The sequence below is a fragment of the Rhinatrema bivittatum genome, chromosome 3, assembly GCF_901001135.1.
Source record: "Rhinatrema bivittatum chromosome 3, aRhiBiv1.1, whole genome shotgun sequence".
In the NCBI taxonomy this organism is placed as follows: domain Eukaryota; kingdom Metazoa; phylum Chordata; class Amphibia; order Gymnophiona; family Rhinatrematidae; genus Rhinatrema; species Rhinatrema bivittatum.
The window spans coordinates 567,668,965-567,696,152 of record NC_042617.1 but is presented as its reverse complement, the minus strand read 5'-3'; the positions used below and the strand labels follow the sequence as shown (position 1 = coordinate 567,696,152).

Genomic DNA, 27,188 nt, shown 5'->3' with positions numbered 1-27,188 from the left:
AATCCCAGTGCTTGCAAGCAATCGCCTGTGTCCTGCAAGTGCAACCTGAGGGTTGGTTTGTCTGAAGCCACCAGCAGCCAATCGTCCAGATAGAGGAATAGTTGAATCTCTTTTGTTGGAGTTGGGCCACCGCTAGGCACTTGGTGAAGACTCTAAGGGCAGAGGAAAGACCAAAGAGGAGCACTTTGTACTGGTAGTGCTGCCCATTGGACTGTAAGCACAGAAAACGCCAAGAGGAGCGGTGCATCGGGATGTGGGAGTAGGCATCTTTGAGGTCCAGAGAGTACATCCAATCGTTGGGGTGTAGAAAGGGAAGAATCAACTTTAGGGATGTCATTTTGAATTTCTCTCTGCGAAGGAATTCGTTGAGAGCCCTTACGTCTAAGATTGGGCAGAGGCCACCTGATTTCTTGGGAATGAGGAAGTATGGGGAATAGAACCCCTTGTTCCATTGGTGTAATGGTACTGCTTGTATGGCCTGCAGGGCAAGCAGTGAGTTCAATTCTGTTTGCAGGCGTTGAAGCTGTTGATGAGCTCACTGATAAGCGGCGAGATGTGGAAGCGGTGGAGTCTGCTTGAAATTGAGCTGGTAGCCCCTGTGAAGGATGTTTAGTACCCAGCGGTGGGATGCTATTGCAGACCAAGAACTGAAGAACTGTGCTACTCTGCCCCCCACTGGGCATGGAGGGAGTGACCCCGCCATTCTTAAAAATATTACAGGAGGTTCTGGGTGGGGTCTGCCCCCAGCTATGGCTGCTGTCGAGATTGTGGGAATGTAGGTGCCCTGTATGGGGGGGGGGGGGAACCAGTATGGGCGTCTTTGGAAGCTGGCCTTACAGTAGGTTGGATAATACCTGCAGGTTGCTGAAGATTTCCTGATGGGGAGGCCAAGGACACCACCACCATGTTCTGTTCTTTCAGCTGCGAGACTGTCTCACGCAGCTTGTCTCCAAAGAGGCTATCCCCTTTACATGGCAGATCCACTAACTTCTCCTGTAAATGTTCTCGAATGGTGCTGGCCCTCAGCCAGGCCAGCCGACGAGCCACTATGATGGATACTGATAAGCATGACAATGTTTCAAACAACTCATAGATGGTGCGGAGGAGGCAGCGTAGCCCTTCTTCCATATCCAGAATCTGGTGGGATAGTCCAGTGTTGGAGGAACCCTCTTCAAATAGAAGCTTGATGGACTGTAGGCATTCGTAAAGATACTCCGTGATATAGAACTGGTGTTGCTTTATCTTCACGTTGAGCATGGTGGACTAAAAGGACCATTTCCTGAAGTCATCTCGGTAATGATTGTCCTTACCCAGAGGCATGTTAGAGAGGAGTCTGATCTTTTTCACCTTCTTCATGGTCAACTCCATTATGATGGAAGCATGAGGGAGCTATACTGTAGTATGGCAATTTCTACATCCTAAATTTTAGATCCATCTTCCTGGAAGTGGCCAGATTCAAGAAAGGGGACTCCCGGGTTTTCTCCAGGACTGCATCCAGTACCCCGTGGGAAGGCAGCACTGTCGGTTCAGCAGGTGCTTCAAAAATTTTTAGTATGCCCAGGACTTCTGCCCTTGGGTCTGACACCTTCCTGGTTTCCACATTGAGCTGCATCCCTGCCTTCTCTATGAACTTAGAGTAGGAGAGATCTTCTAGCAGGGAGGAAGGTTCTGGCAGTTCCTCTGGATGGTTGGATGGTAACCCAGTGGACGAACTTGGAGAGCTGGGGGGGGTGAGACCGCCGAATGCAAACTCGGCTGAGGGGAGAACTGCGGTTGGGGCGATTTTCCTGCCTGCTGAATGATCTCCCTCTGCTACTGTGGCGGGGATTCGTGTTCATGAGGGCCTTCTTCTGAAGAGGGACTTGCAGGTGGAAGGTCTTGTCCGTGCGACTCCAGGGATGAGAAGAAATCCATTAGAACTGCAGAAATCTGGGACATTGCCTGTGCAACCAGACTGCTTCCTGCAGAAATTGATGGAGCTATAGCCTCCCTCTGTTCCTTTCCCAATCTAGGGGTGGATCTGTGCCCTGAGCATGTGAAGGGTACTGCGGCAAGCAATATATCTGAATCTGGGCTCCTGGGCTGGTGGTTCGGAGGTCCTACTTCCTGTGGTATCTTAGGATGTTTGGTAAGAGGCTCCTGCAGTTGGGGCGATATCCCCTTATGCTTGGACATAGATGAGATGTCGGAGTAGACTCTGCGCTAGGGGATGGAAGACGTCTCTGAGTTGGGATAATCCAAGAGAGAGTCTACATCCAAAGACCCCATTTGCAGAGCTCCTCAGGGCTGAAGACCACCAGCGGGTCTTGTTCTCATTCCGCACCTTTGCTCGCTTGAGCTGTTGCCTCATACCAGGTCGCTACACTCTGATGTCTCTAAGTCGATGCAGACGCCCCTTGTGCTGGCTGCATCGCAGATCAATGCTTCACATGGTGACTCTGCATCGATGCCTTGTCTACCCAGTCGTGCGTTGAGGCACTTGGCCTCCAAGGAGTGTCCTTCGACCCATGCGCCGGCCTGGACTTTGGCAAATAGGTCGACGCAAGTGTTTATTCCTTTCTATGGTCAGTGTGCTTCGCTGTCTGCACTGGCTTCGACACCTTCGCACTGTTGGCCTCGAACGGACAACGCTCCTGGGCTCAGAAGTGGATGGCAAGCACCATCTGGCTCTTGGTGGCCTTTTACCTAGTGATCCCAGAGAGGAGGCTCTTTTACGTTTCTCCAGGTGGTCCACCTTTGGCCCAGGGGAAGAGTGGGAGCCGAGATGCTCCAATGACGGGGCATAAGAGCCATCACCCCCTTCCTTGAGGCACATGATTTTCTGGGTGTACTGTCTCTGGGCCTGTGGTGACATAAGACCACAGTCGTGGCATGCTGACTGGTTGTGGTCAAGCCCCAGACATAACAATAGTCATGTCCTTCAGTTATAGACATCACTTTACTGCACTGGCAGTATTTGAAGCCAGGGGGTTTGGGGGCCATGATAGCACCTAAAAGTACCGTTTTAGTCTTCTGAGTAAAGAAAAAACTCTGAGAAGTCAGGAGAAAAAAGCTCCGCGTGCAGATGGCAGCGCAGAAGAAACAAGACTGAGAAGAAAATGGTCTCAATCTCGTGGGAAGATGCACGCAGCCGCACAGAGCAAATCTCTGTGATCGCTAAGAGAAGCTCTGCCTCAGGGACACCGGAGGACATCTCAGACAGCATGGCTAATTCAGCCCTGCTATCGATGGGAAAATACAAGTTTAAGAAAAGAATCCAAAGTCAAAATAACCTCTCACTGCAGTTCAATGCTCAGCTGCTTGTCTTTTTGACACAAAGTCTTATGCAATGCAATTTCTTGTGACATCAGATTCATTAACTATCATTTCCAAAGCAGCTGAAACTTGAAAGTAAATAGCAAGTGCACAGTTGGAACACTAATGAAAAATGTCTTAATTTGTTCGTTCTCTCTCTCTCTCTCTCTATATATATATAACTTTTCTTTTTAACTCATTGATTTCTCTACTGGTTCATTTCCCAGCCTAAAATAAGAGACACTGTTGGAATTACAGTATGTAATATACAAGATATAAAATATGCTACAATTAAGTGCCAAGAATTATTTCCACCTTGGGAGTGAAGATCTGTAACATGCAACCTACTGAAGCTTTGCTTGTATGGGTTTTGTCACCAGAACTTTTCAATATCAGTCTTTTCAGAAATGTGCCTGCACCATGTTTTTCCAGAAGTGTTAAGTTTAAACATTATGCTTTAGTACTTCTAGATGTATAGGTCTTTTCTTTTTCTGGTCTTTGGCACGAAGTTCAGGAGATTTAATTCACGTAGCGAGTATCCTGCCAGTCAGTAGCAGTGAGGATGAGTCAGACAGACAGACAGTGAAAAGGAGTCTGATTATCTATGGGAAGGCTGCCAGAATCAATCCAACCTCTCACATTCTGCTATGGAAAACAATTCTCATAAGCTCAATTAGTATCTATGACTACAAAATACAGGATTTCCAGACCAAGTCCATCCTTAAAGTGCTCAAATGAAGGCTACTTCTCACTGAATTCTGTAGGGGTTCGCCAACATCCAGGAGTGCTCATGTAAAAAATGGGCAAGATAGCTGTGAAGTAGTGGATTCCTGAGGGAGGGATTTGCATTCCTCACCCCATAGGTGACACTGGGCGGGGATGGCAATCTTCTGATCCTAAATAAATGTATGAGAGGGGAGCCACAAATTCATGCCAAAAAAAAAAAAAAAAAAGCTGAAGAATTAAACCCTTCATATTTAAAGCAATCAACATTATTCATGGGTAAAAGGAAAACTGTTCACATAATCCCTTTTTTTGCCTGTAAAATGTTTTCAATGAATGGCAAGGAGCCAGCTCAACTAATCCTGCAAAGGAAGACCATTGCTATTTTTGTAATAGCATGCTGATCTTGGTCTGTCATTGTTAACCAATGTTCATCCTAACGGATGCATGCCCAAAGCCCTTAATTACATTCTTCTTTAGTGACTAGGAGCCATGTATTATTCTTGGGCAATAATTAGTTTGCCTGTAGTGAAATGTGTTCTCACTTCCCGCTGACAGGCTTTTAAGCTGAGGTTTCATCAGTCACCTAGAGCTAAATAGCACTGATTGCCTGCTCTGTGCTCTACTCCTGACACATTGCTAAAATGATCTGTATGTCCTTCCAGGAGGATGGCTTTTAAAGCACTTCTCTACCCCAGTAGACCCTTTCTTCACTTGGAAGTAAAGGAAAAAGGCTTTTTTTTTTTTTTTTTTTTTTTTTTAAATAGAGGCCATTTTTGTTTTAAGATAAGAGAATGTTTGAGTCTCCCTCTACTCCTACTAAATTTTTTTTTTTTTTTTTATTGGCCTAGCAGTTTTGTTTCTGCTTCTTTGAGTTTGTGGCTCAATCAAAACTGGCCCCTCCTGAAGTTACAGTGCCATAATCTTTCAAAGTGTCCCCTCCCCCCTCATTTTTAAACCTCTTTCCCCTCCCACCTAACCACAGAGCAGCAACAAGCCTTAACAGAAGAGTGAAGAAGGGAGGCAAAGACCATGACTCTATGAGCTCGGCCAGTAGGTGTCACCCTTGAGCGAGGGCGGGTACTCCTTCTTGGGCACTGTGAATGCTGTCTCCGTCCCTGACAGCCTGAGGAGCAGGAACTGGGGCTTGGAAACTGAAATCAAGTTTTCCAAATGGCAGTGCTTGCCACTAAGCCAAGCAACAACAAGGGCGAGCAGTCCAACCAAAAAATAATCAATGAAGAAGCCAACAAGGAAGGACAACAAAATTATTAATGTCCTTTATAACTTAAAATATTTTTATGTCAGGCAAATGTGTGTGTGTACCAACGTAGTTAACAGAAGCTTCACGGTCCCCCTGACGTACAATAAAAATATTTTAAGTTATATGTTGCATTCTTCAGTGCTGCCACTAAGCCATCAGTTCAGCCTCATAGCAGATTTGGGTATATTCAGTTAGCAAGAGCATAGTGTGCATCATGGGAAAATCACTGCCCCTTTCCAGCAGGGCTGAATGCCTCATATGTCACACTCCTGCAGACTATATTTAAACAAACTGGCCACCAGTTTGCTTGCTTAAAAATACATATATCCCCCTGCATAAAAGGGCCCTTCAGATGCCCTTGTCTGTTTTTCCCCACAGACATAAAAAGAAAGGACCCTGCTCTGTGTGGGATACTCTAAAGAGCTCATCCAATATAACTGCCATTATAATACAGTAAGCACACCCTCAACCCCACTCAACGCATGCACAAAATACAAAACAATAAATATTTTATTTCTGTATGGCAGCTCCTTGAAGCTTAAATGTGTCAAGGCTCCACTGTGCTTCTGGCTGCAGCAATGTTTGAATTTCTTTCCTCATTAATGGTCGTGACAAGCTGGACTATTTCTGGATGACTAAAGTTTCCTGTGAAGCAAAGCCAAAAAAGAAACAGTATAAATGTCAGCTGGGATGAACAAGACTGGGAAAAAAAAAAAAAGAGACAGGAACATATTTTTTTATTACATAAAGCCCCCTCTAAAATTACTAATTGTAGCAGTTTCTTTTTAAGGGCTTCCCTCTCTGCCTCCAACCCATGCAGTCTCCGAGAGACAGTGTGCTGACAGATCTACTCATTGCCTACCTGGGGTACCAGTAACGCTGAAATAAAAACAGATCAGGACCCTAAGCTGAGTTTGGTAGGGCAACTTAACACTGCTTTATTGAAAAACAGATCCACACGAGTGTAGTCACTGCAAATAGTGCATCGCCTTTCTCCCCTATTGCTCACTTTCTGGGATGCCTTACCAGCTGAGTGATGGAAGAGTAGCCTCCTCCACAGCTGACCCCATCTGCATCCCTTCCTGCAAGTAAGGGATCATACCCATGGTGCGTTGTCACCTTTCCTGCCATAAAGCCTTAGCAGAGTGCCTCTATGGTCATCCTATCGCCCCCCCATACAGCCAAGATGGAAGACCCACGCACACACTGAGCAAGTCAGCACTTCCTTATGGAGAGTCCTATTCACGTGAATTTCTAAAGGCTGCGGGTTTTCACTCTTCACTTTTTCGTGGGCTGAAAGTTGCTCTCAGTTTCACTGGTATTCCAGGTCTCCAAATGAGTACCAAATAGGCTTCACTCATAGGTGGGGAGTCCGCACCCATTGCTGGATCAGAGTGTGCAGATCAGTAGGCAAATACCCAGTAAGTGCTGACTCAAAAGGTGCTTTTAACAAGAATGAACGGGAGGAACTGGAGGGCAGCACCGAGGCTGATGAACTGGTCCAATGATATGCAAACTTGTTCTTTCAACAAGATGCTTTAGCAGCCAAATAAGTTTCAGGGAGATATTCAAATACTATTTTCATTTTAACCCTGAAATGGGGGCAGAGGGAGAGAATTAGGTCCAGTTGGCTCTATGGCCTTTAAATATTCTGTTGTTCTACAATGATCACACCCGATTAATATGCAAAGGCTGTCAGAGCACTGATGTTGAGTTTCCAGGAATTTAATTTCTTTTATTTACAGCTGTTAACCGGCACCTTGCAACACTTAACAGCAAACACAAGATTAGAAAAACAATCCAAAGGTAAGTGACATGTCCATGAAGAACAAGAAAAAAAGCTGAGGAACGAGGTACCAGGATAAGCCAGCGTGAAGAAAGGTGTTTAAAACATTTGCTTTCTTTTTAAAAGGAGAGAAGAAAAAATACAAGAAGTTTACATGGAACTGAAAGAATCCATTTTCGCTAGGATATAAACACATCATCCACTCTAAAATCAGCACAATTCAGTTCAAGGACTCAAGATATGCATTCACTGGTTTCCATGTCAGCGTAACCCAACCAACCCTATTAGTTTTCTCAGCAGAAGCAATTTCATATTTATGTCATCTGCACAGCATTCCAACAACAGTGTGCATTTACTGATGCAGGCCTTGACAAATGTTTTTTTTTGATCTAGGAGCCAGTGGCTGCAAGCTCTCAGCACCACAGCCCTGCCGGTTATTCCTACTGAAGATGAAGAGGGAGGGGGGTAGGTTCACCCACTGAGGGATGCAGCAGCTCCTTTGTAGCCTGATAAGACTTTTTCCTTTCCATGGGTATGTGAATCAGGCCCTTAATACACTGCTGCATGCGCCAGTACAAGCACGGAGCCAGTGGCCTCCCCTTGCAAGCATGCTGTCAGTGTGCCAGCACCTTCCTAATAGCTCTGCCTGAGATGATTGCCGCTTTGCTTTATCTGTCATTGTGGCCCCGGGTCCTCACCAATCTCCCTCTCTCAATCACCCCCTGTTCTCAGCCAGTCCCTAGCAGTCTCTCTCTCAATGCCCCTCACCCCAAGTAGTCTGCCTCATCTATTATCATCCCCCATCATCCTGTCTTCAGCATTCTCTCTCAAACCTCCCTCCACCCATCCTATCAGCTGCCTCATGCTCCCTCAACCCTCCCACCACATCAGTAGCCTCAGCCTCCTTTAATTCCTTTCCCTGCCCCAGAAACAGCTTCAGCCTCTCTCAACTGCCCCCCCCCCCCCCCACACTGCCAGTAACAGCCTCAGCTTCCTGAAAACTGCCCCCATCCACCTACTCACTAGATTTGAATCCTCTGTAGGTAGCAGATCTCCTCTCTTCTGGTCTGATGCTGTTCTGTGTAGGCTGCTGATGGTGCATTTGTTTCGATCCTGCATCACTGCCTCCCCTTCAGGCCTTTTCCTGCTCTCCTTCAGCCACTGTGGGCCTGATGACATCACCTCCTTTTTCAGCCTTTGACAGCCCAATAACAATGTTTCCTTCTCCTCAAATCGGCATGAGGTCAAATGACATCAAGTCCTTTTCGGCCTTTGCTGGCCCACTGGCACTACTACTTCCTCTTCAGCCTGTGCAGACCCAATGGCATGTCTCTGCTTTCCGGGCCAGCATGTCCTAGCTGCCATATTGGGTTTTCTGGTTGTCAGGCACGCAGGATTTGTTGAGCCCTGCACTGATGGACAATCTTCCAAGTTACCAAAGATTATTTTCAACACCAACCAAAGATAGCATTTTGGTAATGAATATACTTATACTTCATACCTGACACAATCCATTTAAGGTTAAACTACCCCAAGACAGCTTTATTACAATGGAGATTGAGGTAGAATTTCTGATTTCTCTCAGTTAATTTTATATCCAAAGAATACAGAAAATCTATTTAAGAAAGATAAATTTACTAATCCAGGATCCTCCGTGCTAATGTAAATTAAGTTACCATCAGCACATAACATTTTTGCATGATTTTTAGAAGGATTCCCCTTTAAATTGTGGACTTGGTAGCAGTGTTAGATATATGTAATAAATAAAAAGTAAGATGAAATATTTTCCTTGCTTACTTGTTTCTTCTCAAGTGCATTGCTTGATGTTTATGAATTGTAATTATAAAGATAAAATAAAAAAGGATGGGGCTAAAGAACATTACAAAATAAGTGAGTATTGACAGCAGCAAACTGGGCTGATCCTTATAAATCAAACACCCACTTACCCACTTTAACCTCCAGCTCAGCATTTTAGCATAAACTTTACAATCCATGTTGATTGCAGATATTGACCTATAGTTTTGAACTAACAATGGGTCTCTGTGTGGGTTTACCAATACCACAAGCACTGCCTCCCATTTGCCCTTCCTTCTTGAAAAAAAGATTACTGAAATAAGTTCAACTTTAGTAAGATTTTGAAAAATCCTGCTGACAATCCATCAGGTCCAGGGGATTTACGGTGCTATACAGATTTGATCACTAATTCTCTTTTTTTCAATTAAAGGGTTTTCGGACTGTGCTTTTATCTTCAGCTGAGAATTAGTTTCTCAATTTAAGCTAGAAATTCTTACAAATCTTGATATTTTAATATGCCCAACTCCACAACTGTTCAGTCCAGAATAGTTGTTGAACTGATCTATGATCTCTGCATCATTATAGATAATTCTTACCATGAGTAACTCTGATGCCCTAAATTCTACTTCTATTTTTCTGGGTTCCTAGATGTTTCCAACCAACCAACCCACTGTATTATTCTCCATGTCTATTCTGAATATTGTTAAAAAATAAAGCCTTCAGCTTGTAGGCTCAGCAATTTGTGATATCTGAATTTTGTACCCTGCATCTTTCTTAATAAATGATTACTGTATTTAAGCTAGGAATCTGTCTCCATTCTAAACATGCTATTTCCTTTTCCAGCTCGAGCATCACCTCAGCCCACACCAAAATTAATCATTTCCCCTTTTAATTTAGCCTTAAAAGCATGCCAAATATCCATTAAAAACTCTAGCTAACTAAAGTGAAAATAATCCTCAATCCCTTCATTTATCTCTGTCAAGATTTCAGGGTCCTCAAGCAAAGGTGAATTAAATGTCCAATCTGGACTGTTAGTACAAAATTCTTCACAGCTCCTGGATTGCAACACAGTAGTGTGATCAGATATGAGAATATTGTGGATCTTAAATTCATGTAATAAAAGGAACAACACTTTGGAGGTCAAAAAATAATCAATCCTCAAATATGTGATGAGGAAACTAAAAAATAAAAAAGGCAAAACTCCTCTTCTTAGTCAGTCAGGTGCATTACCCTACGGGGATTAACAGGCCACAATTTAATATCAAGAATCTTACCACCTTGAAGAATTTAGGAACTGAAGTTTTATATCTAGACTGCCAGTCCAAAACATAAATCAAGGTTAAAATCCCTACCAAGAATAAGTGGTGCATTGCCATTCTCTAACAATTTGTAATGCTATGGAAAAAAAAAAAATCAGGTGAGTCCACATTTGGGGCATATAAATTTTTTTAAAAATTAATCAATTTCTTTCCTTCCAATATGAGCAAGCATTTTGACCCATCTACCTTCTGGGTTTGAGATCCATCACATATCAACCCCAGTTAAAAAATATATATATATTAGCAACAACCACTAAGATGTCCACTACTCATTCAAGCCTGCATAACATAGGTATCATATAAATCTAGAAAAATACAGTGTAAAGCACTGCCACAAAAGTAGAATCATTAAACAAAGAAGAATATAAAAACACAGCTCTTAAAGGAAATCTTCCGGTTAGGTGACACGATTAGGCCTAGGTTATCGCTGTGTGTGTGTGTGTATGTATGTATGTATGTATGTATGTATGTTATATATGTATATAGATGTATGTATATATATATATATATATATATATATATATATATATATATATATATATATATATATATATATATATATATATGTCAGCTTATGCGCACTTTCTAGTTTTTCCAGATACTTTTAAGGATGTTCTTCATTAGAGACAAAGACAGATAAAGTACTGCTATAATTAGTATTCACATTTTGCATAAAATTAAACAAAAAACCTATGTAGGTGGATGATTATAATTTTGTGCACATGCACTGACATATTTACAGCAGTAACCTAGCACTACTTTTATTACATCTAATTGGAAGATTTCCTTTTAGAGTTCTTTTTGGCACCCTTGAACCCCATTAAAGCCTTGGGGAGATTCCTAAACATACCCCCCCTAGATCAAATAAACCCATCAAAATCTCAGCAGTGACTCACATCTAGACACAATCCTTTAATCCAACCAGTCCAAATGTTACTAGAAACCAAAAGGCACAAAATTCTATTAAAAAAGAAAGAAAGAAACAACTCTGTAACCAAAAGGTAACAGTGAAAAGGAGGGAGAAAAAATAGGTGCGAAACAAGTGCCGATGGGCAGAACCTTAACCGTGGATAAAATCCCCAAGTTACATAATATCTAACCCACACACAAACGGGAAGCACTTGATCACAATCTTCTTTCCCTTGAGTGGAAGTGGAGCTTTGCCTTAGCTGTCATTATTTCTAGCACCTGAGAGTATGACAAAATCTTAGCCACAATTGACTTCAGGTACTTTCTGTTGGGCACTGGGTGAGATGGGAGTACAGAGGGCTCACTCTCTTTCAAATTCCTTGGCAAACTGGATGTTCAACAGTTTCGGGAAGATCTATTTCAACTACCAAACCATGTTTGAGCCTTCTATTCCTTCAGGGAGATCCAGAATCCTAAGATTACTATGGGATTCTGTTTAAGATAGGTTTTCCATGTCCTTTTGCATCAAATCAAGTAGCTTCGTTTTAGATGTCAGTTGAGCCACACAATCTTCCACATTGCTCGGTCTCTTGTTTCAGCAACACTGCTTTGGAAGGCCAAAAACTGAGCCAACCACCCCCTGATCTCCCTTACAGCATTTCCATTAGTCTGCAGCAAGCACCGCAGCTCTGCATGATTGATCCCTCTAGGGCAGCAGTTTACACCAGTGTGTCACCAAGAAACACGCAGGTGTGTCGCCACACTTCCCAGTCCCCCGCTGACCCAGCTGCCCCAGCGAAATAGGAATTAATCGTCCGCCCAGGCTTAAAATGCTGATATAGCCTGGGTGGAACATGGCACCAACATGGTCTCTTCTTCCTGACCCCCCCCCCCCAGTGACCCGGAAGAGGACCATGCTAGTGCGGGCAGCATTGGCCTGAAGAAGAGTAGCATGGCGTAGAGCAAAAGAGGAGAAACGTTAGCCCCTGCAGCGGATGGCAATCTTTTCTCGAATCCGCAAGGGCTGAAGTGGAGGAGGCTGCTGCTGTTGTTAAGGCTGGAAGTGGAGGAGGCTGCTACTGTCTCTAGTTCGGTGGGGGGAGAGGGAGCATGAGTGAGTGAGCGAGCAAGGATGTGAGTTTGAGATCCTGTGTGTGAGACAGTATGTATGTAAGTGAGTGACTGAGAGCCTGTATATGTGTGTGTGAATGAAAACCTGTTTGTGTGAGAGAATGTGTGTGATTGAGATCCTTTGTGTGTGAGAGAGATAGCGTGAAAGTAAGTGTATGATTGAGAACCTGTATGTGTGAGAGAGATCATGTGTATGTATGATTAAGAGCCTGTGTTATAAGTAAGAGAGCGAACATGTGTATCTGTGTGATTGAGAGAGCATGCGAGATCGTGATTCAGAGGCTGTGAGAGAATGTGTGTAAGTATGTGAATGAGAGTGTGTGTGAGAAAGAGACAGCATGTATGTAAGTGTGTGATTGAAAGCCTGTAAGTCTGAAAAGACAGACAGCATGTGTGTAAATGTGTGATTAAGAACCTATATAAGAGAGAGAGCGCGCGCATGTGAATATATGTGTGTGTGTGATTGAGAGCCAGTGTGAGAGAGAGAGCTTGTATGTGACAGAGAGAGGAGAAAGTTGCAAGTAAACCATCCCTCCTCCTGCAAATTCAAAACAATTTCAGAGCACCTGGATATCAAACCTTCTCAGGTATGCAGAGCAAAGCATATTTTTAACCTTATTTTTCATTATTGGGTGTTTTGTGCCTGCTATTTTGAAATTTTATATTGGTATCTAGAAATTTTTGATCTAAGTTTTTAATTATTGGATATTCCATTCATCAGCTATTTTGAAATCTGTTCTTTTTGTTAGCATGGTTTTGCTATTGATTTTATATTTTGTGATTGTTTTTATAAGGACTGGTGATGTTTCTTTTTTTTTTTACCTTTGTTACACTGCATACAGAGACTCTGGCTTGTTGCGGTTTCCAATTCAGTTTTTGTCTGCATGTTTCTAGTTATGCGTTTTGGTCTCTTTATTCTTTGTTAGGTGAGGGTCAGCACATGTGATTCAGGTGAGGTTTTCTGCTGGCGTGTAGTTTCTGTGTAGGGCTCTAGCCTGGCTTGGTCTGTTTTCCTATTAGGAGGTGTATTTGTGTCTTAAGGCCTGGTGCAATATTTTCAGTATTGCTTTTTTTTCTTAGGTAAGGTGGTTACTGTTTGAGTGCTGGAAATTGGTGCTGTTTTGGTGTGGGATGTTTACTATTTATTAAGTTTCTGTTCAGACAGAGTACTTGTCTTTCCCTTGTGTCATTCTTAACAATAAAATATTTATTTCCGCCATGAATTGTAATGAGCAGTGTGTCACACATGTGAGCGTGGTCTGTCAGGTGTGTCACGATGGGGAAAAATGTTGAGAACCACTGCTCTAGGGGGAATAGAGGGGGGTTTCATGCTTGGTCCTATTTATTCCAGAAGACACCATGAAAATTGGCTCACTTTTGTCTCTTTTACTGCTGGACATCTTTTCAACACATAAATACTCCATGGCCATGTGATTTTAAATCAATTTTCCTGTGATAATTGAGGGATTACATGGCACAAGGCCCCCCCCCCCACCTTCAAGTTTTGATCCAAACAGAATTAAGGAGGCAGTCTTGTGGAAATTCAGGTGGCAGATCATTCCAGAGAGCGTGCAAGAGGCGGCAGCATGAAAGCCAGATGAAGCCCATTCAGTGCAGAGAGTCAGCACAGGTCCAGACTGGGAACAAAGAACAGGTGGTACCCAGTGCAGATTGGGATTGCGAGACAGTAACGGACTGAGCCATGGATGCATTTATTACCGAGATCCAGGAGTTTGATACGTATTTTACGAGAGATCTGCAGTTAATTGCTGAAGGTTTAGATACCCTAGGTGAAATGTCAGATGCTGGAAAGCATAATGGAATACTGGAGCTTTGGAGGGGTATACAGTGGAGATCCTGAAGAGTCAATGGTGGATATCGCTGCACTAATCCCAGATGAAGCATATTTAGTAGTCTTAAAGTAGATCCTAGAGCATATTTATTTACCACATAAAACCAGTGCAGAGTTTTCTTTCGGAGTATCAGGACGTGGATAGCAGAGGTAACACAGGCCAGAATGAGGCATCAGTGTGTTACTCCTACCACCTTTTTTAAAGTATTTAAACCCCCACCCACCCCAAAACAAAATCATACCTGCTGTTGAATCGTAAAATTCCTGCAGCCTTCCAGGTTTCCTCTCCAGCTCCTCATACTCGAGTGCCTGAAGAATCATTTCACACTGATCCAGATCTTTCACAAATTTGGCTTCTGCACTGGACTGGTACTCATATTCCTACACAAACAGTTACAATCAAAGCATTTGAAATTATTCTGCAAATTATACTATCCGTTTGGCTTACCTTGTGACTTTAGGAAAGCCAAACAGCTAGCACTCAGCCAGCCTGACAGGTTTCCATTAATGGAGGCTGGTGGCCAGCAATATAATGGTTAGCAGTCTTCTGACTACCTGCTTCCCAGGAGCACTCTGTCATGCCCTCTTCCTTCCCATATCCTGGTGCCTTCTCACCTTGCTGACATCCACCACTCCCCTCCCTAACCCTTCAGCTCTGTTCTGTCCTAAAACAGCAGCCGGATAATTCTGGGCCATACCACTTTCAAAAAAAAAAAAAAAAGAAGCAGCTGTGATACGGCACAGTCAGCCAAGTGTGTGACCCCGAGGCTGATGTGACCAGTACACCAGCAAGGCATGTCAGACAGATTCCAGCTACAGCAGCAAGGCTTCTTCTGCCTGCAATGACCACTTTCCCTTCCGGTTGAGCCCTTGGATGTTGGTGGCCAACAGGGCTTAAGTAGTAGCCCCTGAACCAGGACTCAGCAGGAACACAGAATGAAGCACAAATGAACTGGAAACAGGATGACCAGATGAGATGAACCAGCAAATCCAGAGAAGCTTGGAATATGCTAGAGTCAACTCAGTGAGACAAAGTCTGAAAGTAGGATTCCGCAGGGGGATGGATAATGAGAACCAAGCTCTGGCATCCTGTTGTCTGAAAGCCTACAAGATGGCCACAAGTAAGAAGTGTGGGCTAAGCAGCTGAGATGACTGACCAACCAGTTCCCAGGAGCCACAGATGCCTCCGCTGGCAGAAGAGAACTGCCTACTGGGGCCTCACAGTCTGTGAGACAGAGCATGCCTAGTCTCTGATGAAGGAAGAGGAGCCATAGCAGGGACTATGAGCATATGTTGGTTCACAGTCCCAACACTGAGTGACTGCAGTTGCTCTACTAACAGTGGTGGGGCCCAGGGCTCCTTGTGGAAGTACATTACTTCAAAAGAGAGGAAAAATGAGCAGCTAGGGAAAAGGATGGTGAAGGTAGAGGTCAGCAGAGCCGTGAAGGTTCCTTAGGGTGGAAGGGAGATAGATGACCATTTTGGGAGGGGGGGGGGGGTTATCAGTTGAGAGTACAGTGCTGGTAATACTACATGTTTTAATATTTAAAAAGGAGATAGAGTAGCTTATCAACTAAACTATAGGGGAAAGTCAGTAGTTGCTCAGAAGCACATGGTTTGGAGGGCAGTATCTTCTAAAGATATGTGCAAAACAAGGAAGTTAGAATATCCTAGTATAGAGGTTGTGGTTAAGATAGAAGCAACCTAGATAGATGTAAATAAAGAGCACACAGATGTGAATTACTCTAAATTGCCTGTATTTTCAGCTAATAAGCAGATTATGAATACAAAGAGAAATACAAATGAAAAAACATCCTTTAAAATGTCTGTATGTAAATGTTAGAAGTCTGAATAGTAAGATTAGAGTTAGAATGTTTGGCATTATATAAGGATATAGACATAACAGGCATTTCAGAGATGTGGTGGAAGGAGGATAATCAATGGGACACTGATACAGAGTATAAATTATATTGACTGAACAGTGCTGAATGAATTGGTGGAGTAGCAGCACCATCTGTCAAGGATAGACAGAAAGAAGAGCAGAAGGGTTCCCAAAGATTGTACAGCAAGAGCCAATATACCAATTAAACAATGCTATACCTCAAAAGTTTTATTCATACAATTTATTACAAATCTATTAAAGGATCAACATAGAAAAATACCTTATTAATACTTTGAATAAATTTAAAGCCACTCAAATATATTCATAGAACCAAAAAAAAAAAAAAAAAAGAGACTGACAAAACAATAGATGACATTTAATAGAATAAAAAAGAATATTAAAGTAATAAGTGAAACTGACAACAATAGTAACAGGATACAAATAGTATACATCCATATAAATTCACAGGACAACATTTAAAAACTACGAAAAAAGCTTTAAAAAATGCAAAGGAAAAAATGAAAATATGTAACAAACACAAAAGAAAAAAGGAGGTAAATTTTTACCACTCACCACTGAAAAAAAGGCTAAAAACTATCAAACCAAACTATGGTAGTCACAAGTGAACTAATCTGTCAATCTTCATAAAGATCTGATATTCGGCGAAATCCATCACTTCCTTTCTGAACAAACTACCAGAATCTTTATCCACTCATCTCTTCCCACTTAAGACTATTGCAATCTGTTCCTCACAGGGCTCCCGGCAAGCCTTCTCTCCACTTCAATCTATCCTAAATTCATCTGTGCAACTTATCTTTTTCTAGAGTTGCTATGCTCCCATAACCCCTCTTCTGAAGTCACCGCATCGGCTCCCTATCCACTCCCGCATACAGTTACATAAGAACATAAGAAATTGCCATGCTGGGTCAGACCAAGGGTCCATCAAGCCCAGCATCCTGTTTCCTACAGAGGCCAAACCAGGCCACAAGAACCTGGCAATTACCCAAAGACCAAGAAGATCCCATGCTACTGATGCAATTAATAGCAGTGGCTATTCCCTAAGTCAACTTGATTAATAGCAGTTAATGGACTTCTCCTCCAAGAACTTATCCAAACCTTTTTTGAACCCAGCTACACTAACTGCACTAACCATATCCCCTGGCAACAAATTCCAGAGCTTTATTGTGCGTTGAGTGAAAAAGAATTTTCTCCGATTAGTCTTAAATGTGCTACTTGCTAACTTCATGGAATGCCCCCTAGTCCTTCTATTATTCGAAAGTGTAAACAACAGATTCACATCTACTCGTTCAAGACCTCTCATGATCTTAAAGACCTCTATCATATCCCCTCTCAGCCTTCTCTTCTCCAAGCTGAACAGCCCTAACCTCTTCAGCCTTTCCTCATAGGGGAGCTGTTCCATCCCCTTTATCATTTTGGTTGCCCTTCTTTGTACCTTCTCCATCGCAACTATATCTTTTTTAAGATGCGGCGACCAGAATTGTACACAGTATTCCAGGTGCGGTCTCACCATGAAGCGATATAGAGGCATTATGACATTTTCCATTTTATTAACCATTCCCTTCCTAATAATTCCTAACATTCTGTTTGCTTTTTTGACTGCTGCAGCACACTGAGCCGACGATTTTAAAGTATTATCCACTATGATGCCTAGATCTTTTTCCTGGGTGGTAGCTCCTAATATGGAACCTAACATCGTGTAACTACAGCATGGGTTATTTTTCCCTACTATATGCAACACCTTGCACTTGTCCACATTAAATTTCATCTGCCATTTGGATGCCCAATCTTCCAGTCTTGCAAGGTCTTCCTGTAATGTATCACAATCCGCTTGTGATTTAACTACTCTGAATAATTTTGTATCAGCCGCAAATTTGGAGTTCAAGCTCTTCTTTTTCACCTACAAATGCCTTCACTCTGCAGCTCACTACCTCTCCTCTCTTATCTCTCTCTGCGTCCCTCCTCGTGCACTCCACTCAGCAGATAAGTCACTATTATATGTGCCCTTCTCCTCTACTGCCAATTCCTGACTCCGTGCTTTCCACCTGGCTGTGCCATGTGCTTGGAATAGTCTTCCTGAACTGATACGTCATGCTCCCTCTTGCCACGTTTAAATCCCATCTAAAGACCCACCTTTTTAGGCTGCTTTTAAACCTTAGGCCTGATTGTCTGCTTTTAGCCTCATAACTTTTCTTTTTAAACCATTGCCTTGCTTTATGAAATATTCCAAGTCTCTTGTCCTGTATGTTTGTCTTATTAGATTGTAAGCTCTAATGAGCAGGGACTGTCTTTTTTGTGTGTTTGTACCGTGCTAAGTATGTCGTGTAGTGAAAGAAAGAGTAGTAGTAGTAGTAGTAGTAGTAGTACTTTCTTCCTTTTTATTGAGAGACCTCACAGGAGAGGTAAATCTATTGAGCTACCTTTTTACTGTTTGTATTATGATTTATATTCTGAACTCTGCTTTCTGGAAATGGCAGAATATAAATATGAAAATAAGTAACTTTTGCGATAGAATCAATAAAGAGGATACCTTGAAATGGTTTTCCAAGAGAGATGTTCTATTTTGGGGATGTAAAATATGTGCTTTCTCTGATGTTTTCAGGGTCACTCAAATCGAAGAGTGGTGGTGGACTTAGGTCTACAACATGTGTTAAGGTTTCCCTGCCAGTGTGTAATCAGACTGCAGTTGTCTATTTATTCAACCAAAGCATTTGGCGACCTTTGTTAAAGGTAAATCCAATAGGGTCGCCCCTCTCTTGCAGGACTTGGCTCTTGCTGTAAGTGTGTACACTGCCTGGGTGGTATTGTTGATTTAAGGTTAATCAAGAAATTAAAAAAATCCTTTTGATGCCTAAGTCTGCTTTTGATGTGGCACTTAGTTAAGGAACCTCAGACTTCAGATTGCACTTTAACTGATATTTGTGTTAGCCATGTTCAAGGGTTGTTTTTCTTGTGTTTAATTTCCCTTTGAAACAGCAGTGCTGGATTCCTTCCCCTCTCCTTCCTTCTTTAAGGACTTGGATAGGAGAGATATATATGCAATTCTAAAACTGCCTGCACTAAGACAGAGTGTGTGTCTCTGTCTGTGTCTCTGTATATATATATATATATATCCAAAATGAATATACATAAAATACATCTGCATACACCTACCTGCTTTCTAGACCTAATATATGCAAATATACCCAATGTATATTCATTGAGAATATTCTGAACGATCAGACCAGTGGTGAGGAATGGGGATCCCAGGAACCAGGTTAAGAAACCCCGATGGAATTTAGACGAGAGAAGTTCCACTGCCTCCCCATTTTCCTTGCATCGGGGCCTGAAAGAGAAAAGAGGCTTCTTAAAGCCCAATTGGGGTCTGCAAGAAAGAGGAAGGGCTCCGCCGAGGACAGAGAGAGTGGGAGACTGGGAGAGAGCAAGAGGGCCTGGTTGGAAGGGGAGTATAGGAGTGCACAGGCTGCATATGCAGGAAGGGTGGGGTATGTTCATTCATCAGTTAAATGCGTTCCCCCATCTACTCCCAGCCATCCTCCTCCTTACCCTCTAAAAAAAAAAAAAAAGTTGGGGCCGATGCAATACACTGCACTCAGCTGAGCGCACTGTTTAACCTGTAGCTGGACACAAGTTTTGGTTGCGCATCCACAACCCCCTTTTACTATAAAAAGGTTAATTTAAAAACCCACGTGCGTGCGTCCACAGGTTATAAAAATCGGCTACCCGCACGCACATGTGCGCCCGATTTTATACTGGCGCACGAATGCTGAATCATGCACATTAAGGGGGAAGGGGGGGGGTTACACCATGGGCATGGCGACGCAATAGGCCCTAATCCCAGTTCCCTCCCAGTCCGTTCCAATAAAGGAGCGGACTGGGAGGGAAATTCCTAGACCCCCTACCTGCCTCCCTTTTCCCCTACTAATCCCGACCCCTAAAACCCAGCTAACTATGCTAGTTTTTTTGTTTGACGACTTACCCACTCTCCTGTGCAGCAGCAGGTTGCGTGTGCCGGTCGGATCCTGGTGCGGGCTTCAGCAGCCTAATGTCGCTGGCCCGTCTACACCTTTTCCTCAAGCCGGCCTTCAGCACGTGCCGGGAGCTACACGCGTGGCTGGAGGTGTCTGACAATCCCGGCCACGCTCTTATCTGCCGGTTTTCACGCGCCGGGTTTTTAAAATCTGGCCTTAAGGGATTAACGTGTCCAACCCCCCCCCCCCCCCCCCCGCAAAATTAATACTGCGCATCACATGCAAACGCATGTTGATAAAGCTATTAGCTATTCTCCCCAGATCAAAAAAAAAAAAAGTGCGCCCGACCTGCACATTTTTAGGCTCAGAATGTAAACGCCTGCACAGAGCAGGCAATTTCTGAACAGCCCAAAGCAGTGTACAGAAAAGCAGAAAATACTGCTTTTCGTACATCCTCCAACTTAATACGGTGGTGATATTAAGTCGAAGGAACCAAAAGGTTTAAAACTTTTTTTTTTTTTTAAATTGTCCTCCTTGGCAGCGTGACCCCTCTCATTTAAATATTCAATCTCGGGTCCAGGAGAGGTGCTGGGCACGCGTTAGGGAGGCGGGCACTCAGCACTGAGCGCCCATTTTCCACACTGATTCTTTGCATCGGCCCCATTATTGGGGGGGAGGAGGACGCGACAGGACAACACCGCAAGGGCGTTCCGCTCCTGGAGGAGTTTCCGAATCCCCGCGTGACATCAGTTACCACAGCTGCTGGCGGCCTGCTGCTCATACTGCCCGGAGAAGCTTTTGCTGCCCCTGCCAGCCCCCCTGCCCCTCTCCTTTCCTCTTAATAAAATGTAACAGTACATCGCGGGTGCACCATATCCAATTACATTTTCTACACCGATCTCAACAGTACTACATAGAAATCTAAAAATAAAAAGGCAGATGATGAATGCAAGGTCTGTGCAGTCAAAAGGTTCCCTACCAATTGCAACACTACCGGACCCTGCTGGATCTTCCGTTTTTGCCTCATTTCCCCTCCTCCGTGGATCCTCTGTGCTTCCCCAGGCTCTCTTAAATTCTAATAATGTTTGCCTCTTCCACACATCCACCAGCGGTTTTGCAACGAAATGCTTCCTTACCTCTCTCCCCTATAATCTGATACTCTCATTCGACTTTAGTCTCATCTTTTCCTCCTCTTTTACGGCATCTCTATCATGTTTGCAGACATTTCCCCCTCATCTCTGAAGTTTCCTCCACTCCAATTTCTCTTCCTTCCTATGGGTTGTTTTTTGTTTTTTTTTTAACTTCTGCTCATCCTACCTGTCTCTTTATATTTTTAATGGTTCTGCCAGGCAATCAAAAACTATTCAGCTGCACAGAGGGCAAAAGGGAAGAATGCAGACACTGTAGAGGACTGAGGAAAAGTAAGAGCATGCATGTCCGAGGCTGAGGGGGGATATGATAGAGGTCTTTAAGATCATGAGAGGTCTTGAACGAGTAGATGTGACTCGGTTATTTACACTTTCGAATAATAGAAGGACTAGGGGGCATTCCATGAAGTTAGCAAGTAGCACATTTAAGACTAATCTGAGAAAATTCTTTTTCACTCAATGCACAATAAAGCTCTGGAATTTGTTGCCAGAGGATGTGGTTAGTGCAGTTAGTGTAGCTGGGTTCAAAAAAGGTTTGGATAAGTTCTTGGAGGAGAAATCCATTAATGGCTACTAATTATACTTAGGGAATAGCCACTGCTATTAATTGCATCAGTAGCATGGGATCTTCTTAGTGTTTGGATAATTGCCAGGTTCTTGTGGCCTGGTTTGGCCACTGTTGGAAACAGGATGCTGGGCTTGATGGACCCTCGGTCTGACCCAGCATGGCAATTTCTTATGTTCTTATGTCTTGTTCCCCCTGCAAATTGGTTTAAACCAGCAAAAGACATACTGCCTTCAAGGCCAGACCTGGGCTCTCTCAATGCCATTTCAAGCAAAACATCGCTCCTCAAAGTGGCACTTCACTTGAAACAGGGCATTGGGGCAAGCAGCCTGTCTCTTGCTTATTTTCATCATCTTTTGGGGAAAAATAAAAAGGATTGCTTCTAATTCTTCCTTAGTCCTCTGGCTCTCTGAGAGCCTCCGCCCTTTCCATTGTTGATCAGACTTTTGTTTCCCAATTTAGAAGGAAATGAAGATTTTTCTTTTCTTTAATGACAACACGTAACAGAAGAGACAGGACAGTATGACCAGGAAGCGGGGAGCTGAGAAGTCTCTCTGCTCCTCTAATTTGATCACAACAACGTCAGCAACATACTCTTATTGCAAAGCACCTTAACCTAGGAAGATTAGAGGAGGAGGGAGAAAACCCAAAAATGAGATCGGCTGCTTTGTCAATCTTATGTGAAAGAGAACTCTCAGTGCCCATAATCCTGCTCCATGCACATGAAATCACAGCTCAGAATTATATATTCTCTGCCCTTAATACGACACCTGCAGGACTCCCCGCCCCTCTCCTTCCTCAATATCTGCCAGAACCGTGTTTTAGGCCATCTTTTTTGGCGTTTTTCTCTCTTTTCCTCCCATTACAAGACCATAAACCGAGACAGTGACAGAAGCTGTGAGATTAAAAATCTGTAAATAATTTCACTTTCTTCTTTTGGTCTAGCCACATCCTCCTGCTCCTTCAGGCTTTTTACCACCTCTGCCATGTACGACGCCCATTGGATGACAGTGCCTTCGTGACCCTTGTCCAAGTTTTGTTAACCTCGCAACTGGACTGTTGTGCTCTCCATGCTGGAATCTCCCACCCTGAATCGGTGCGGCTTGCCTGTTTGCAAAGACTAACAAATCTGCACACGATACTCTCATCCTAAAAACATTGCACTGGCTCCCAACACTCTTTTGAACAAAATTTAAACTACTATTCCTAGCCTATAATTTATTCAAAGGCATGATTCTGACCTTCCTCAAAGGGCCTCTCACCCATCTCCTATGCTTGCAAACTGAAGATCATCAAGTGGTACCTTCACCCAAAACTGTGTGTCTCAGACACCAGGAAGACGACGTCACAGGCTCTGTCCCAGCACTATGGAACTGCCTGCCGCCCCATGTTTCTTGTCCTTCAGGGCAGTGGTCAACACCTGGCTCTTTAAAGCAGCATTTGCTGTCAACCGATGACAGAAATACTACCAAATACACTGTACATAAAAATATAAACTTCACTGCAACTGCCTATACCTGGTCTACTTTTACATAAAACTTTATGCTCTTACACTACTAAAACTTTGTATATAGCTCCTAAACTACTGGTACCTAAACTATACTGCACTATTTATATAATGTACTGCAGAAGATACAGTTCTGCATCCACTGTTTTCTCTCTCTCTCTATATATATATATATATATGATGTACCTCACTTACATATTGCTAAGTATCCACCGTACACTCTCACACCTATTATGTAATCACCTCAACCTTCTACATCTGCCTTATAAGCACAGTAATCCTATACACCAATTCTTAACTCACCGCTATCAAGCAAATCACACTGTATCCACTATATTTCTGTAACATGCCTTGTACTCCCTGGCTAGAAAGGCGTGCCATAAAGAAATGATGATGATGATGGCTTCCAATTCATTTGGAAGTAGTCCTTGGAAGAGGGAGAGAGGGAGTTGGTGGTGTGGGACCATGAGCCTTCCCTTCGCAACTACCTAGGGTTCACCCTCCTATTTTTACCACTGTCTCCCCACCCATCTAGTCTAGCCATTATATTGATAATCCTCAACCAGGGACCACTACCTGCACAGCTCCCTCCAGAACCCAGTACACATGCACACCAGGTCTGGCCACTAGGTGCTGCTGTTGAGCGACGATCGAGACAGCCTTCAGTTTTGGCAAGACCTGGGAACACGCAGAACAGCCACTGAGCCGTTAGATCAGCCCCAATCATTTTACATTTAAAATTATATTTATGTTTGTCTTCTGCCAAGCGGCTTAACTTTTCCCTGGCATCACCTAGTGACTATATTAATGGTGGCTCTGTTAACACCGTTCACATGTTTTTTGGTTTTTTTTTTTAAATCGGTATGACTGCTCTGCTCATCTCTGCTGCATCTATTTTTAATCCTGTTGCTTGGAGGAATGTTCTTCTTGGTTACATATTTTATTCCACTGCATCTTCTGAAACAAGGAATGCATTTGCACTTTTCTCCTGCTTACAGCTCACGCTATGGGGGCAAAACCCTCATGTTGCCAGCCACATTGCTTTGCCTTCTGCACTGGGCATTGTTCACGCAGACAACGATGTCATCAATATGACAACAGATGAAAAAAATAAAGCAGTCTTTGAATGGAATAAAAAAAAAAACCCAACAAAAAAGCCACAGGAAGATGGGGTGAGGTGGTGAGACGTATGCAAGAGCTGCTGAACCAATTATACCAGGGGTGGTCAACTCTGGTCCTTGAGAGCCACACACAGGCCAGGTTTTCAGAATATGCACGAGATAGTTCTGCATACAATTAGAGGTAGTGTATGCAACTCCCTCTCGTGCATATTCATATCCTGAAAACCTGGCCTGTGTGTGGCTCTTGAGGATCAGAATTTATATACTTTTGCTTCTTTTTGTCCTTCAACGGAAAAATAATGAAAGGAACAGAGCAGCAGGTTGAAGGCAGGATAGAAAAAAAAGATGTGAATTAAAAACACAGCCTACCACACCCATGCTATATATGTGTGCTCCAAACAGCCTTGTTCAGTATTTATAAGGCACCACAGAGGGAGGTGTTCCACTACTCACAGAATTAGCTGACACCCCTCAAAAGTGATACAATGTCAGTGTAACTGGACCTTTCCCTGTTGTAATTCATAAAATGCATATATACTTGGGTACAGCTTGTAGATGCTGTGTAACAAAAGTATAGGGGTTACTGCTTTCCTTCCTTGAACCACTGGCTACCATCAGGGCAGCACATTCAGGTCCCAAGGTGCTATAGGAGAATGGATGACAGGAAGTGAGGAGACTCCAGATACCAGCGCCCCCCAATGGTTTCACAAAGGCTGAATGTCCTACAAAGCCACTAGAGCAGCAGTTCTGAAACATGTATGTCCCTTGAGACACAATCCTGTATGACTTTCAGGGTATCCTTGATAAATATTCATGAGATATATCTGTACACATTTGATCAAAGAACCATGTTAATTTGCAACCAAACTTAGTTGAGGGTCTCAGGAATAGCACTTCCAAACCACTTCACTGGAGAACATGCTGTGAGAAATTGACTATGGGAGTGGCAAGGAGTATAGGAAAAGTTACTGGAAACAGATGTTTTTCTGGACACCTTACTGCCCAAAATCTATCTCCCTAAATGGATTTGTCAGACAAAAAATACTGAGCAAATTCAATGCACAGGCCTATAAGTTAGGGGTGTATGAGAGGGACATAGGCAATTGACAGATGGTGTATGGTAGCATAACTGTTATTGCTGCCCACTTGGTGAAAAACAAGGATAGTCATTTTCTGCTATTTTATCCCAGGGTGCTACATACTCTAGCTTCAGAGCTATTAATGCAGTATCCTAAAAACTTGTCCAAGAGAAAACCAAAAAACACTAGAGTACTCTCCCTCTGTGCTGAAATGATTGTCACATCAAGCAGCACATGAGCGTAGGAAGGTACGTGACGTGTGAGAGGGCACGAATCTCTCTGCAGAACTGTGATCTTTCTATTGCTGCAGCAGAACCAAGACAGGTCCGGTGCTGAAACTTGGAAAGGCAATAGCACCCCTGGCTCAAAGCAGAGCAGATGAGAGAGCTCACTGAGGGCTCCCCTGACAAGCTTCCCACACTTCCCAACTACAAAAAAATGTTCCAGGAAGGGACACATGAAGGTGTCCCTCGTACTCTTCACTGGCCAGACCTGGAGAGAGGGAGCAGCTGAAGCTCTATGTTATTGGAGAGCAAATGGACAGGCTTCCCCCCGACCCTGGCACTTCCAACTCATCCCAGCAAAAAACAAGGCAGAGATTGGCTCCTTTTACAGGACCTGGCCACATTTATAAATCATATGACCAAAACTCTTACATTGTCTTTTTAGAGTTCACCCTCAAGAGAATGGGAAACAAAACAAGGAGGAACAGACCTGAGACACAACATGGTGTAAAGACAAGTGACCGCACCTTGCTGACTCAGAATGTAATCACTGTCTTTGAAAATTAAAAAAAAATAAAAAAAAATTTTAATTTGCTATTTTTAACTTATTTTGATATTCCTGAAATCTTTTTTTATACAAATTTCTTTAAAAAAAAAAAGGAATAATTTTTTATTTGCACCAAAATAGAGCATTACATTTTATAATAGCTTGTACAGATATCTAACATTTTAGTTTCTTGCGTTATAAAATGGGTATTTTCCAATTACTTGAAGTTCCCAATTCAAAATTATAAAGAGTAAAAAAAAAAAAAAAAAGCTTAGCTTAGAGAGTATATTTAGACTGTTTGTCCTTCAACAAAGACATAAAACTTGGATTCCAAAGATGAAGCGGCAAAGATCAGCTGCATCTACCTCTTGCCTCATCTATCTCAAATGTATAAGTTACCTAGCGTCCAGGGCCAGTGCAAGGGGATCAGGCACCCTAGGCACCTTCTGCCTTGCGCCCGCCCCACCTGGTCACGGCCATGACTCCTACAGAGTGTGGGGTTTTCTGGGCCGTGAGCAGGTTGGGTGCTGCTCGCCAAATCTCCACTCCTCTTTGCCGCCATTCACGGCCCCCTACTGTTCAGCGCCCTATGCCCAGATCGCCTAGTGCTTCCGGTGGCCCTGCTGGCGCCTGGTGAGAGGGTGCGTGTTAGTGGCTAGGAAATCCAGAGCAGAATTGTAGGTTTAATTTAGCAAGCAAGCATTTGAAACCTAACTCTGATCCACAAAGCTCTTTATAAATAACAAAACTGAATGGATGAAAGGCACGCTTCTTTTTAAAGACTTGACTTAGAAACCTACGTTCGACAAATACTGGTCTTCTCTCAACTTCTTCGCCAAGACTGACCCACCATGAGTTTTACAAGAGATCGTGCTTTTTCCATCGCAGGACCAGCTTTATGGAACACTCTACCCATGGAATTAAGACTTGAGCAAACTACTAAAACTTTCAAAAAAAATAAAAACTTGGCTATTCAAAAAAAGCTTTTATAATGTCTTAAGATCAATCACCCCTCTTTTCATTCATATCTTCTCCTTACTTTCCATTATCCTAT

The 27,188-nt window shown here is 43.1% G+C and overlaps 1 protein-coding gene across 1 annotated transcript in view; it reads right to left on the bottom strand.

Annotated features, from left to right (window-relative positions):
- Nucleotides 1–4,752: 4,752 nt before the first annotated feature.
- Nucleotides 4,753–27,188, bottom strand: part of HDDC2 (HD domain containing 2) — a 55,495-nt gene continuing 33,059 nt past the window's right edge. Inside the window, exons 5-6 of the mRNA XM_029596535.1 lie at nucleotides 14,315–14,453; nucleotides 4,753–5,926 (exon numbers count right to left, since the gene is read on the bottom strand). Of these exons, the coding sequence (XP_029452395.1) occupies nucleotides 5,829–5,926; nucleotides 14,315–14,453 (237 nt within the window). The 3' untranslated portion in view covers nucleotides 4,753–5,828. The remainder of the gene's footprint in view (nucleotides 5,927–14,314; nucleotides 14,454–27,188) is intronic.